Source organism: Capricornis sumatraensis, chromosome 20 (assembly GCF_032405125.1).
Source record: "Capricornis sumatraensis isolate serow.1 chromosome 20, serow.2, whole genome shotgun sequence".
In the NCBI taxonomy this organism is placed as follows: Eukaryota; Metazoa; Chordata; class Mammalia; order Artiodactyla; family Bovidae; genus Capricornis; species Capricornis sumatraensis.
In genome coordinates, this window is record NC_091088.1 from 68,325,466 (window position 1) to 68,339,472 (window position 14,007).

Sequence of the window (14,007 nt, forward strand, 5' to 3'; positions counted from 1 at the left end):
CGTGTGTGTGTCGTGTCCGACTCTTCGAAACAGTCTACTATGGACTGTGCAGCTGTCTAGCGTCCTCTGTCCATGGGATTCTCCAGGCAAGAACACTGGAGTGGGTTGCCATGCCTTCCTCCAGCGGATCTTCCCTGACCCAGGAATCAAACCTGTGTCTCTTGGGTCTCCTGCATTGGCAGGCAGGTTCTTTACCACTAGCGCCACCGGGGAAGCCCTTTTTTAAACAGGAGGGTCCCAATTCTTCAGGCGGACAAGGATGGCTTTTCAGGACCTGCTACCTGCAAACATCCACAGGCCTATCTCTTGACGCCAGGACCCCTCACTTCTGTTCCACCAGAGCCACCCCCGCAATCCCCAAGCTACGCCTGCTTCCCGCCCCTGTGTGTTTGCACACTTCCAGTTTCATTTCCTAGGGAAGTTCCCCTTTCCGGCCTGAGGCTGTTCTCAGACCTTCTTTGGGTCCATCGTCCCACATCACTGCACGGTCGGGACTCTCAGAACTACTCAGCCCTACACCGATTTATACCTAGAAATAGTAATGGCTGCCACAAGCTGGACCAAAACAAGGATGCCTGGGAGGGCGCAGAGCCCGAGCGCTCTACCGGGCGTGTCCCCTCAGGGCCACCGTCCGCAGTCCAGTTTCCGCCTTGTCTTAAAACGTCCACCCCGTGGTTGCGTCACAGGAGGACGGGTTCTAATCAAGTTTGCGGCGTCTATTGGCTGCCCGCGGTGACGGGAGGCGGGGCGAAGCATCGGCGTGACGTCAAGACGCCGCGGTCCGGACGTCGAAACTTAAAGACAGGAGCCAGCCGGGTCAAGAGCACTCGCGGAGCCCTGTTGCCGTCGCTTGGAGCCGCCGCTGACGAGTCCCGGGGTCGTACGGCCGAGGTGGGTGTGGCGAGCGGGGGTGGCCGGGCGGGCGGGCGGAGACGGCGTTTCCTTCTGGCCTTCCGCCCGCGGCCCCCGAGGCCTTGGCGGCCGTCGCACCAACGGACACCGCGCGCGAGCGACGACAGGGTGTGGCGGGGACGCGGAGCAGTGCGCCTGCGCGCGGGGAGCGGGACGGGCGGCCGCGCACCGTCGCGCCTGCGCTGTCGGGCGCCGCTCTCCGCCCCAGCGCTCGGAATTCCGGGGCTCCGAGCACCCCTTTCTTCAGCTCCCATTGACCCAGCGATTCCACCGGAGGACCGCGTTGCCCCGGGCGACGGGCCCCCTTGCTTTTTCTTCGCCGCCTCGCCCGGCTCCCCGGGACGTGGTGCGCAGGCCTGGCGCGCCGAGGCCGGGGCGGTGGCTCCGGGGCGGATGGCCAGGATCGGGATCCGGGCAAGCTGTTCCTCCACCCGGCGTCCTTGTTTGCTTTCCTTGGGCTCGCGGGACGGCCAGGTGCTCCGCTTGCATCCGCGTCTCCTTCCTCCCCCTCAGACCTGCCCGGAAACCTCCCTTCCGAGTTGCCCCAGACCTTACCCTAAGTCTTCCTGTCCTGGGCTCCCCCTCAATGTCCCCAATCTCTCGGGACCGCAGACCTCTGCGCCCCCTACTCTCGCTCACCCCCATTCCGTCTCTTCCCTGAGGCCCTTTCTTCTTTCAGATTCCTGTTCCTGTCGCCCCACTTGAAGGACTTCCGGGTTCCCCAGCGGGACAGGCTTTTGGACATGCCCATCCTTCTCAGTTATCCCCTCGAGTCCTGGTCCCTCCCACCCAGTCTTCGCCCCCAGGGCGCTCCTTCACTTTCTTGCAGTCCTCTCCCTCCCGCTCCTAAGTCCCTAACGATATTAGGGGTCTTTTCAGGCACCCGCAAAACTTTCTGTCCAGACCCCCAGCCAAGAGGATGTGACGCCTCTTCTCCTGGACCTACTGCTGTTGCTAGCAACCTCCCGTGTAAGAGTTTTCTTTATCCTTAGGGGACCTTCCGGAAATTAGTCTGTTTAAGAGTTTTCTAAGAACTCCTTTCCTTACTTCAGGGCTCTTCTCTCTGCCTTCTTCCGGCTCCAGGAGTAACGTCTGGAAATTCTCATTTCTTCCCAGGTTTCTCCGTTCTCCAGTGTTTTCTCCTCTCCTCTCAAGACTCCTTCAAACACGTCCCTCTTTACAGGCTTTCCTTCAGAAGTCTTTCCCAGCCTCCCAGCCTTAAGCTTCACTCAGACCTTGTTCATTAGTGCTTCCTCCCTACCCCTTGCCTGAGGTCCCCCCACCTGCCCTCTGCCCCTCCTCCGATCGGTCTCAGGGTTTCCCTTGAACGTTTCCCTGTCTTCATTTGGGTTTCAGATCATTCTTTTTCTCTTTGGGAAATTCCTTTCAACTTTTTTGCTTTCAAATCCTTCATTTTCCATCTAGAGCGCTGCAGGGGGCGGCCAGGGTCTTTCCCTGGGACTGTAGCCCATTTATTTATTCTCTTCAGGCTGTTTATCCTATTGGCTCCTTCCTCCTCTGGCTTCTTGTGAGTCATCTGCTTCCCTTCGCTGGTTTGTGACATGTTTCTTGCTCCTTGATTCTCCTTAATTCGTTTTTTGCCTTACAGACAGTGAAAAAGCATTCTGGCTCCCGAGGTCCACCCCTTACACCCCAGGGTGCAGATGGCGGCCAACGTGGGTGATCAGCGCAGCACAGATTGGTTAGTGGGGCTGGAGGGATGGCATGGGGGTGGGGGGCGGTGAGAGGAAGCAAGGCCCAGTGTTGGGCTCTGGGTGGGCCCTCACGCAGCATGGGGGTCATGATGCTGGCATCCCTGTGCTTGGGCTGGGGGTGAGGCCCTTGTGTGAGCTTTCATCATTCACAGTACAGTGCTTGAGTCACAAAACTCTGATGACTCGGTTCATCAACTGTGATTAAAGGAGCAGCCTCTAACACTTCATACTCAATTTTTTTTTTTAGTTCCTTATTTTTTCCAAAATAGTCTAGTGATTAACTGTCTGACTGAGGTGGCATCAGACAGAATTTGTGGATTCTTAAAACATTTAGGCCTGCTCGGCCCCAGGTCTTAAGTTCTGTGGTTACTGGGCATCTTTTTGTTTGACTTTTAACAGCTGTACGTAGCAGGCATCTGGTGAAGCACCTTAGGTAGGCAGTGGCGTTCACGGCTCACTGAGAGCTGTGAGCAGGAGCTGTCAGCACGCCTCAGGTCAGATGCAGAGGCTGTGGGGCTCCAGCCCTGGCGTTTGCCGGCCTGCACCCTGCCCACCGCCTGTGGTGGGAGCGGGGGCTGACTCCAGGTGCTCTTCCCGCAGGCCCTCTCAGTACAGTATGGTGGCCGGGGCAGGCAGAGAGAACGGGATGGAGACTCCCATGCACGAGAATCCGGAGTGGGAGAAGGCCCGCCAGGCCCTGGCCAGCATCAGCAAAGCAGGGGCCGCCAGCAGCTCCGCCAAGGCCAGCAGCAACGGGCCTGTGGCCAGTGCACAAGTGAGAGAAGTCCCCGCAGGACTGGGAACCCTGAGCGGGGCGGTGAGCACAGTGGTGTCCTCTGGGATCTCCAGGGCAGGGCGCTCTGAAGATGCTCCCGGAGCCCTTGAGTGGGGATGCCTGGTCTGTCTCCTCGAGGAGTCTAAGGCCACGTGATCCTCACCTCGGGGAGTCCAGCCTGAGGAGGGAGAGGTGCCTGGGTGGGATGGCAGAGGGGGTGGCTCTCCATGGAGAGGTGGCAGACCCGGCTCCATCCCTGAGCAGTTAACTCCTGGGAAATGGGGCTCCCGCCTGCAGCCCTCAGGCCCGCCACCCTCTGTCCACAGTACGTGTCCCAGGCAGAGGCCTCGGCCCTGCAGCAGCAGCAGTACTACCAGTGGTACCAGCAGTACAACTACACCTACCCCTACAGCTACTACTACCCGGTGGTGAGTGCCCAGCGAGGGCGGGCTCCAGGGCAGCTGATGGATGGACCACAGCAGGGGCGGCTGCGGGAAGGCCCTCCCCGGCTTGGGGCCTTCCGCGGCGCACCCCAGGCCCACTGCTGCTCCCCACTCCCTGCCCTCCTCCTTGTCCCTACGCTCCTTGCAGAGGGCTGCCTGGAACAGGCTTCCTTGGAGCGGCAGGCCCGCCGCCCACCCTGCCGGCCACTTGGCTTCTCTGCTTGGCTTTCTTTCTTCACTCACTGGGGGAAGTGTTAGGTGTCTACAGCTGACTTCATCGGCACTGGGTTTCTGTGTGTACAGTTATTCTGTTGTAGTGTTTAGACGGGGTAGTGCTCAGTAGATGGCTGTTGAACACGGTGAAACGTGGGACAGAGAGAGGTCTTCATCTTATCTTGTAACCTATAGCATGAGCCAGTTTGGTGTGTTTATGTGGTGGAGAAGGAAGGGGTGAGAGGTCAGTGGCAGATTGCTGCTGAGGTCTGGGAAAGGGCAGGGCCAGGCACCCCCCCCCCACACACCTGAAGGAGTGGGCCTGCGGCTGACCCCTTCCTTCCTTGCCCCCAGCAGAGCGTGTACCAGAGCTACGGCTCCCCCTCCCAGTACGGCATGGCCAGCTCCTACGGCTCAGCCGCGCCCCAGCACCAAGGGCCTCTGAACCAGGTAACGCCCGTGCCCAGCCCTGTGGCCCGTCCAGGCAGGGGTGTGGTGGGAGGTGAGGAGGAGCCCGGGCCCCCTGGAGGTCAGCAGGGTGGCTGCGGTAGCTGAGTCTGCACCCAGGGGTCGCTCTGAGGTCGGGGTGGGGAGAGCTGCACTCTGAGGGATGTGACAGTGAAAACTGGAGCAAGGACCAGCCTGGAACGCCTGATCCGCCCTCAGCACCCATTTCCCCCACAGCCCCCCGTCCCGGGCATGGATGAAGGCATGCCCTACCAGGCGCCCCCTCAGCAGCTGCCTGCGGCCCAGCCCCCCCAGCCCGCCAACCCCCCGCATGGGGCCCATCCTCTGAGCAGCGGCCCCCAGCCTGGGACAGCCCCCACCACCCAGCACAGCCAGGCAGGACCCACGTCAGGCCAGGCCTACGGGCAGCACACCTACCCTGAGCCAGTCAAGCCCAAGAAGGGCCAGCAGCTGTGGAATCGCATGAAGCGTGAGCGCCTCGGGGTGGGGAGTGGGGGCGCGGGGCGGGGTCCTCACTGGTGGGAGGCATTTGGGCGCTCTGACCTCGCTTCCAGTGTTGGGACCAACCAGGCTGTGGGTGTTGCTGCTCGGGAAAGGGACGGGATTCCCAGCTCAGGTGTCCGATTCTGAGGGGCAGGGCCAGCTGACCCCAGCTTTTCATGCCCTCACAGCAGCCCCTGGGACTGGGGGACTCAAGTTCAACATCCAGAAACGGCCCTTTCCCGTCACAAACCAGAACTTCAGCTCCACCACAGAGGGCCAGCACAGCGGCTTCGGCCCACAGCCCAACCCCGAGAAAGTCCAGAACCACAGGTGACTGCCCGTGCCATCCCTGAGAAAGCAGACAGTGCTCTCTCCCTCCTGTGGGCTCCCTGGGTGTTACCAGGGGGCTGACGAGGGTCCTGGCCCAGGTGTGGGGGCTGCTCCCCAACCGGCTGTACACGCCCGCCCTCCGCCAGGGGGAACCTGTCTGGGAAGCCGGACGACTGGCCGCAGGACATGAAGGAGTACGTGGAGCGCTGCTTCACGGCCTGCGAGTCAGAGGAGGACAAGGACCGCACGGAGAAGCTGCTCAAGGAGGTGCTGCAGGCGCGGCTGCAGGACGGCTCGGCCTACACCATCGACTGGAGTCGCGAGCCCCTGCCCGGGTGAGTCGGGGGGAACACACGGGGCCTGGGGCTGAGGGGAGCCCCACAGAGAGGCGGGCAGGAGGGTTGGGTCCTGGAGCGGGAGTTGGCTGGGCTGGAATTCTGAGGCATGCGAGCTGGGGGGCGTGTTATTCATCGGCTCGGAGCACCTCTCCTTCCTGCACCGTGTTAGCCGCGTGTGAAGCCTGGGGGGTGCCCTTCCTCTTGAGCGCATCCTCAGGGCGGGGATCAGGAGGCACCAGACTGATGCTCTGCTCTGCCGTATCCTCAGGCTGACTCGGGAGCCTGTGGCCGAGAGCCCCAAGAAGAAGCGGTGGGAGGCGCCCAGCACCCTCCATCCTCCCAGGGGGGCAGCCTCCACGACCAGGGGCGGGGGTGCCCAGTCCCAGCGAGGGACGCCGGGGGCTGGGGGCGCCGGCCGAGCCCGGGGCAGCAGCTTCGCTAAGTTCGGCAACCGCAACGTCTTCATGAAGGACCACAGCTCCTCCTCCAGCACCGACTCCCGCTCCCGCTCCTCCTCCCGCTCCCCCACCCGCCACTTCCGCCGCAGGTGCTGGGCCCCCCCCGGGCGGGCGGCGGGGGGCCCCCATAGGGGCCAGGCCCAGCCTCACCTTCCCGCCCCTCCCTCCGGCAGTGACTCGCACTCGGACTCCGAGAGTTCCTGCTCAGGCAATGAGTGTCACCCTGTGGGCCGTAGGAACCCACCCCCCAAGGGCCGGGGGGGCCGGGGGGCTCATATGGACCGGGGCCGGGGCCGGGCACAGCGGGGCAAGAGGTGAGCCTGGGGCTGACGGCAGGAGGGGTTGGTTTGGGGGTCCTGGGAGGAAGAGGGAGGTGTCTCGGGAGCGTCGGAGAGGGCAGTGCCACGCCCCGTGCACCCCTTCACACCCCTCACCCCCACCCCCACCCCCTCCCCCAGGCACGACCTGGCACCCACCAAGCGCAGCCGCAAGAAGATGGCAGCCCTGGAGTGTGAGGAGCCGGAGCGCGAGCTGAAGAAGCAGAAGCGGGCGGCGCGCTTCCAGCATGGACACTCGCGCCGCCTGCGCCTGGAGCCCCTGGTGCTGCAGGTGGGCAGCCTGGAGGGCGGCACGGCCGACCCTGACTGGCAGGAGCTGCAGATCGTGGGCACCTGCCTGGACGTCACCAAGCACTACCTACGCCTCACCTGTGCTCCTGACCCGTCCACAGTGCGCCCTGTGCCGGTGAGTGCCCAGCGCGAGGGCAGCGCCAGCGTGCCTGGGAGGCCAGGCCAGGGCGGGGCGGTGATGGGCAGGGGGCTGGTGCACCCAGCGGTACTGACCTAGAGCTTGCACTTGGAGACGAGTCCGGGAGGTGGGGCCGGCCTCGGGCCTCCATCCCTACTGAGGAGGCCGGTGCCTGCGAGACCTGGTGCATCCCCGAGGCCCGAGATGGGCGCACGGGCGCAGGAGGCTGGGAGTGCGCTCTTACTGTTTGTGGTGCTCGTTTCTAATGCTGACACGCAGTCGCTGAGGGTCTGATGTTGGAGCCCCCACTTTGGGACTCAAGTCCCTGGGCCCCTGGCGGATTTTAGCCTTTCAGGCAGGTCCTGCCCAGGCCACACTGAGCCTTCCTTCACCTGCCCCAGGTTCTGAAGAAGTCGCTGTGCATGGTCAAGTCCCACTGGAAGGAGAAGCAGGACTACGCCTTCGCCTGCGAGCAGATGAAGTCCATCCGGCAGGACCTCACGGTGAGGCAGGCGCCGGCGAGGGGCCGGGGCAGGGCCGGTGGGCGAGGCCGGCTCTGCTGTGACAGCCGCTGTCCTCCCACCAGGTGCAGGGTGTGCGCACCGAGTTCACGGTGGAGGTGTACGAGACGCACGCGCGCATCGCCTTGGAGAAGGTGAGGGCGGGCAGGGCCCCGCCCCACCCCACCCCACCCCAGGCTTTCAGCCGTCCCCCCACGCAGCCGTGTGGGCCTCACTCTGCCCCCTCACACTCTGTCCTCCAGGGGGACCATGAAGAGTTCAACCAGTGCCAGACGCAGCTCAAGTCGCTGTACGCCGAGAACCTGCCAGGCAACGTGGGCGAGTTCACCGCCTACCGAATCCTCTATTACATCTTCACCAAGAACTCGGGAGGTGAGGTGCAGGACCGCGGCCCTGGGCCCCTGACGCAGCCCCCCGAGCCCCCTGACCCCGCGTCTCTGGCCGCAGACATCACCACGGAGCTGGCGTACCTGACTCGGGAGCTGAAGGCGGACCCTTGCGTGGCCCACGCCCTGGCGCTCAGGGCCGCCTGGGCTCTGGGCAACTACCACCGCTTCTTCCGGCTCTACTCTCACGCTCCCTGCATGTCTGGCTACCTCGTGGACAAGTTTGCAGACCGGGAGCGCAAGGCTGCGCTCAAGGCAATGATCAAAACGTATGTAAAGCTGAGCTCCACCCCGCCCAGGCCGCGGGCCGCCCTGTCTCCTCCCCCTACCTGTGCGCTCGTCCTCATCTGGACCCGCCCCTCTCTGCACAGCCCCCCGCCCCTCCCCTCTCTCCTGCTGCTCTCTGCTCACGACAGCCTGGAACCCCCCGACATCATCCCCTTGTCCAGGCCGCCTTCATCCAAAGCCTCCCGCTTCCCCGACCCTCGAGGCCGAACCGTGCCCAGAGGCTGAGCGCCCCCGTGGGGCAGCCCGCAGAGCCGGCCCCGCCCTCAGCAGCTGTGGGCTCAGCGACCGGGCCTTGGGCCCTCGTGAAGGCTCAGATGAGTTTAGGGCCGGGTGCAGGCAAGCGAGGCCGACAGCCCCCAAAGAGGGTGCCCTCTGCCCCGGGCAACGGTGTGTTCGCATCTGTCAGGAGGGAGGCGCGCCAGGTGGGCTAAGGACACCCCTTTTGTCACGGCCGGAGTCGTCCCGGCTTCTAAGACTGGAGGCTGGGGATGCGCTGAGCATCCCACAGTGCCCAGGTCGCCCCCACCAGGGCCACCTTCTGAGGTGACAGGCTGCCAAGCCCTGCTCCGAGGTCCCAGGGGCCTTGGGAGCCACGGGGCGCGGTCTGGGCGGGGGTGAACACCCCCTGAAGGTTAGGAGGCTCCTTGTGGGCTCCAGTGTGGGACGAGAACGTTTAAGGGTGAGGTAGGGGGCAGGGCCGTGCAAAGACAGGCAGTGAGGCGGGCTCAGCAGACAGGGCAGGGCGCGGGCTGCTTCCTGCCCAGAGCGCCGAGGGGCCTGTGTCTGAAGGGGCCCGCATCTTCAGCAGAAACTGCCCCCGTCCCAGGGCCCGTCCCACAGACGGCCAGGGTTCGAGGCAGGAGGGGTCCTGTGTCCCCCACTAGTGTGAGCTCAGTGGCTGTGCCCCTGGAGCCCTGCTCCTGGGTGCGTACAGCTGGGTGGGCCCGCTGCTGGGAGGGCGCATGCACAGAGCTGCTGGCCGGCACCGGCCCACCTCCTCTTAGCCGGGTGCTCAGCCTCCTCTGACCAGGGCGAGGCAAGCAGGAGGGGTGGTCCCCAGATAGGATCAGCCCCCTCCACCCCCCGCCCCTCGCATCGATCCCCGCCCCCCCGGCCTCGGTGGGCCCTCTTGTGAGGGTCTGCGCAGGCACCCAGCCAGCAGAGGAGCCAGCTGGCCCTTCCCTCCCATCCCCTCCTCCTGTCCCCTGCTCAGGTAAGTGAGGGCGAAGGGGGGCGCAGCCGGGGCCGGGGTCCGACCCCACCCCGGGCCCCCCCGAGCCGCTGAGGTGGGGAGGCTGCGGGTGGGAGCGGGGCTGGCAGCTAATGGCGCTGAGGAAGCCTCTCGGGCGCCCGAACGGGGGCGCCCCCTCCCTGCCCGTGGGGCCTTCCCGCGTCTACCGCCGCCTCATCACCTTCTCCTCTTGTCTCCGTAGCTTCCGCCCAGCGCTGCCCGTCTCCTACCTGCAGGCCGAGCTGGCCTTCGAGGGCGAGGCCGCCTGCCGGGCCTTCTTGGAGCCCCTGGGCCTGGCCTACACGGGCCCGGACAACTCCAGCATCGACTGCCGCCTCAGCCTGGCGCAGCTGCCGGCCTTCTGAGCACCAGCGCCGCGGGGGCGGGGGGCTGGGCTGCAGATCTTTGTCTTTGAGCCATGGACTTGGGGTGTAAATTAATTCGTGGGGAGAGGGCTCCAGGAAGAGCCCTCGTCCCTGCCCCCGTTTTCCCACCGGGGAGTCTGTACAGAGATTTTTCTACGTTTTTATTTTTGGCCTGAGAGGGTCGGGCTGGGGAAGTGGGGGACGGGCAGCGTAGGGCCGGGGGCGCGGTCTATAGGCTGGTCTGTCTGTCTGGCCCTCCACTAATGCTGTCTCAGTGTTTTTTCTCTCTCTCTCTCGAGCTCGTACTCCGGTACCGACCCAGCACCCTGGCCCGTCCCATGCCGGGGGGCAGGGCAAGAAGACAGGCCGCTCCGCCCGCGCCCGCCCACGGCGGGGGCACGCCCACCGCCCGCCTCCCGCCTGCTGCTCCACAGACTCTTGTTGCCAGCCCTCCGGGGCCTCAGTGTTTGGGGCGAGGGGAGCCGCCTAGAGACTGTGCCCTGCCCTCGGCCCCCGAGCCCAGAAGCCGCCGCCGCCACCCGCCACGCCACCGCCACACTGAGGACTCCGGAGGCCGCCGCGGGACCTCGCCGGCCGGGCCGCCTCGTCTGCAGTTGTATTGAGTTGTCTCCGTGTCCCCCTCCCCCGTGTCTCCCTGCCCCGTCCTCCCCCTCCTCGCACTCTTCCCTCGGTTCAGCACAGGTAAAGCGGTCACCCTCCCTCCCCGCCTCATGGATCACCAGCTCACGTCATGTTTCCTTCTCTCTTCTTTTTGTGTGTGTTTATTTAAGTTATTTTTCTTCCTCCCCTTTCCTTTTCCGTCTCCCTCCCTCTTCTGCCATGTAACCGGAGGGTGCGATGAGTTGCAAACAGCTGGACTGTCAGGCTGCTTCTCTTCAGATGTCCTCCTCTGCCTCCCCTCTCCCCCTTCTCCCCTCCCCTTTCCTTCCTTCATTCTTTCCTTGGAGCACTGAGCACCACTTGGAAGCTTGAGAGAAACCAAAATTAAAGAGAGAGAGAGAGAGAAGCCGCGTGCGCGCTTCGTCCTTGTCTGGGGCCCGGCCCTTATTTTGGGGGTTGACCTCCCAGGGCGAGCTCGGCCACCGCCTGGTAGGTGCCCCCGGCCCTGCCCACGCGGCACAGCCAGAGTGTCCCCAGGGGCTGGCTCCCCAGCTCCTGCCGCGGGCTGACCTCGGGGAGGCAGACTTGGGCGCCCTGGGGCACCTTGGCCAGGGTGAGGTGGGGGCGTATCCCCCAGAGAGGCTGCAGCACTCTCAGCCCCTCGGCCTCCAGCCTCTGGCTCAGCCTCTGGGCCAGGCTCTCCAAGGGTGGGGACGGGGGAGCACAGAGCACGTGGGAGCCCAGGCGTACCAGGCGACCGAACCTCAGCCTCAGAGGGACCTCAAGCCCGGGGTCCGAGAGCGCGTGTCTGAGCGCGGTGACAGCCGCCGCCGCCTCCCCAGGGCCCGCCAGCCTCAGCAGGGCTAGGGTCAGGTGGAGGGCTTCTGCCGGCACCGTGAAGGCCGCGCAAGCTGGTGCGTCTCGTACCAAGTCTTCCTGGACCTTGGCCACCTTGGCCCGCAGCTCAGGCTCCGTCACCATGAGCGCCACGAAGTGCGTGGGGCGGGGCTGGCGAGGGCCCACGGCCCCGGCCGCTCCTCGGTCCACAGGCCAGATCCCGGGACCCCACTCCATTCCCGTCTCACAGAGGCTGTCCGAGGGCTTGCTGCCACGGGTCTCCATGGCTCTGGCGGCAGCGGGGGCAGCTGGCTGCAGCGCCTTTCCTGGCGCCATCCACGGGGAAGCTTGGCCTCCAGGGTCGGCCGACTCCCACTCCTGGGTCCTCGCTAATGCGCCTGCCAGCGTCAGGCGCCCAGCTTCGGGGCTTCCCCCGTCCGAGGCCAAGGCTGCCCGGAGTCGGGTCTGGGCTGCCTGTACGGGGTCCCCCGCATCCGTGCCAAGGCGGGTGGCAGCTACGCTGTCCAGTGCGCCTCCGGTCCCGTCCGTATCCTCACCGCCGAGCGCATCTCCGACTGAGTTGGCATCCTCGCCGTCACTCGTATCGCCGTTCCCGTGCGCGTCCCCGCTCCGGTCTCCACCGTCGTGCACGTCCCCGGGCCGGTGCGCGTTCACGCCGCCGCTCTCACCTCCGGCTCCGTGCGCGTCCTCGCCGTCGAGCGCGTCCAGGATGGTGGGCCCACGGCCGGCCGCCAAGCCGGAGCCAAAGACGAGGTCGGTGCGCGAGGCGCGGTCCCATACCAGGCGGCCGCGGAAGCGGAAGTAGCGCACCCGGTGCTGCGGCACGGCCAAAACGCCCGGCGCAAGCGCCGCTAGCGGCTCGTCCCAGCAGAAGGAAAGGAAGGGCTCCTCGCGCACGCCCAAGAAGCGGTCGACATAGCCCACAGAGAAGTCGGCCGGGTCGAGGTGCGGGTCCCAGCGGATGCGCTGGATGACGGCGTCAGCCGTACGCAGCGGCGGCTTCTTGGCTTTGGCCTGGTCTTCGGCCTCGCCTCTAGGCTGCGGCGGCGCCGGCGCCCCGGGGTGGGGCTGGCGGCAGCGGGCGCCGAAGCGGCAGCGGCCCTCCAGGAAGAAGCGGCAGGCCGGCGGGGCCGCGGGTTCCGCGACCGAGACCCCCTCGGGCGGCTCCGGCCCTCCGGCCGCCGCCATAGGCGGAGCGTACGGCGGGCGCGCTCGCCCGGCACAGGCCGCTCCTCGCGGGGTCAGCCCTGCCCGGCCCGCCGTGACATCACGGGCGCGGCTCCGGCCCCTGCCCAGCCTGGAAAGCACCCCGCGCGTGCGGGCGATCCGGTTCTGTTGTGGCCCCGCCCCTGCCCACGCCCCTATCGCGTGTGGCCCCGCCCCTCCCGGGCGCGTAGCCAGCGCCGCTCCGCTCCCCTCGGGCGCGGGTCGGCTCCCTTAGGGTGCGCAGGCGCCGCTCGGCTCCCCTAGGGTTCGCAAGCGCGGCTCGCCACTCGTGCGCCCCGGAGAACCTGGATGCCCCCGCCCCCCTAAGGATCTGCACTGCTGCCACGCCCCTCCGGGGCCCCTCGGGCCTCGCCCTCCGCGGGAGAACCGGACGCCTGCGGGTTCAGCATGAACTTCGCAGCCCGGATTTCGGGCACCCCTGTCGGCCTCGGGGCGTTCCTCTCCTAGGGGACCACGCCTCCTCCCGGCCACCTTCCCTGCGCGTCCGCTCCCGGGGTAAAGGGCATCCTTCCTGGGCGGGATCCACCGGCGGCGCGGAGCTCCCTGGGTCACAGCCCTTCGCCGATCCCCGGGAGGCGTCCGGCCGGCAGCGGCGCGCGGCCCACTTTGCTGAAAGAACTGCAGCGGGAGCGACCATGTCGGGGGCCCCGCCCCTGTCCCTCTTAAAGGGGCCGCATCCCATTACACCAGGACCATCAAATTTCTACCACCATCCACCCGGCGGGAACCAGAACCCCCTGCAACACACGTGGCTCTTAGGGGCGCCGGGACCCCGTCACCCCGTCTCGTTACCGCTCTCCACGTGCAAAGTGAACAGACGAAACCCGGGACACAGACCTTGTCGGTTTATGTAGAAAGAAGTGGGGCGCTGGGCGGTAAGAGCGCAGGGAATGTGGGTGCCTACAGGCCGATGACGTCGTCCGGCTCGAGGTCCGCGTTGGCAAGGCAGCGGGCCCGGGGGTGCTGCGCCTCGGGGCCGGGGTCCACGTCCGGCTTGGCGGCAGCGGCGCCCGGGCGCTCCGCGTCCATCACGCCCAGCACCGCGTCCAGCATGGAGGGGCCCAAATCCAGGTGGAAGGACAGCAGCGGGTCGGCGGGCGCGGGCGCACGGAGGGCGGGCGGCGAGGCCTGCGGCACGGCGGGCGGCGGAGCAGTGCGCGGGGCCCCCGCGGGCGGCGCCCTGGGCTCAGGGGGCGGCCCGCCGCCGTGGCGGCTCAGGAACGAGGTGTCCCCGAAGGCGTCGCCGCCGCGCCCCACGTGCAGCGTGTGCCGGAAGTCGCCGAGCGGCGCGGAGATGGACAAGGCGCCTCGCTCCGGCCGCTTCTTGGGCTGCGCGGGGCCCAATTGCTTCAGCACCGGCATCTGCGGGGTAGGGGCGGATTAGCACGGCCTCCCCCAGAGGCGCTGCCGAGGCCTGCCTGCCGAGTTCCCAGCCCTGGCCTAGCCCGCGGTGCAAAGAATGCTCCGGACACGCACAGCACGACCGTGGTGGGGGTACGGGGGTTACTTCCATTTTACAGCTGGGGAAACTGAGGCCCGAGGTCACAGCTGCTTGATTAAAAACTCAGACTCAAATTTAGGTCTGCCTGTATGTTAACTGCACTTACAACTAACGTTTGAGGATTTCA

At 66.1% G+C, this 14,007-nt stretch overlaps 3 protein-coding genes across 6 annotated transcripts; 1 reads left to right on the forward strand and 2 right to left on the reverse strand.

Annotated features, from left to right (window-relative positions):
* The first annotated feature begins 788 nt into the window (after positions 1–788).
* Positions 789–10,675, forward strand: LENG8 (leukocyte receptor cluster member 8). Of its 4 annotated transcripts, none has more exons than XM_068993450.1 (16): positions 789–891; positions 2,522–2,614; positions 3,228–3,402; positions 3,729–3,830; positions 4,413–4,508; positions 4,743–4,995; positions 5,198–5,339; positions 5,486–5,674; positions 5,946–6,224; positions 6,309–6,449; positions 6,594–6,879; positions 7,284–7,385; positions 7,469–7,537; positions 7,646–7,775; positions 7,851–8,058; positions 9,511–10,675. In XM_068993450.1, the coding sequence occupies exons 2-16, from the start codon at positions 2,577–2,579 to the stop codon at positions 9,671–9,673; spliced, it is 2,373 nt and encodes a 790-aa protein (XP_068849551.1). In that variant the 5' UTR covers positions 789–891; positions 2,522–2,576; the 3' UTR covers positions 9,674–10,675. The 4 variants fall into 4 exon arrangements, with proteins under 4 accessions (XP_068849551.1, XP_068849552.1, XP_068849549.1 ...); XM_068993451.1 differs by having other exon boundaries at positions 4,416–4,508; positions 5,198–5,338; positions 5,470–5,674; XM_068993448.1 differs by lacking the exon at positions 9,511–10,675 and having other exon boundaries at positions 7,851–8,426.
* Positions 10,638–12,340, reverse strand: LENG9 (leukocyte receptor cluster member 9). Its single transcript, XM_068993452.1, has one exon. It carries the CDS (start codon positions 12,338–12,340, stop codon positions 10,739–10,741), a length of 1,602 nt encoding a protein of 533 aa, XP_068849553.1. The 3' UTR covers positions 10,638–10,738.
* A 939-nt stretch (positions 12,341–13,279) lies between these two features.
* Positions 13,280–13,741, reverse strand: CDC42EP5 (CDC42 effector protein 5). The gene has a single exon (XM_068991639.1). The coding sequence runs from the start codon at positions 13,739–13,741 to the stop codon at positions 13,280–13,282; it is 462 nt and encodes a 153-aa protein (XP_068847740.1).
* Positions 13,742–14,007: the final 266 nt, after the last annotated feature.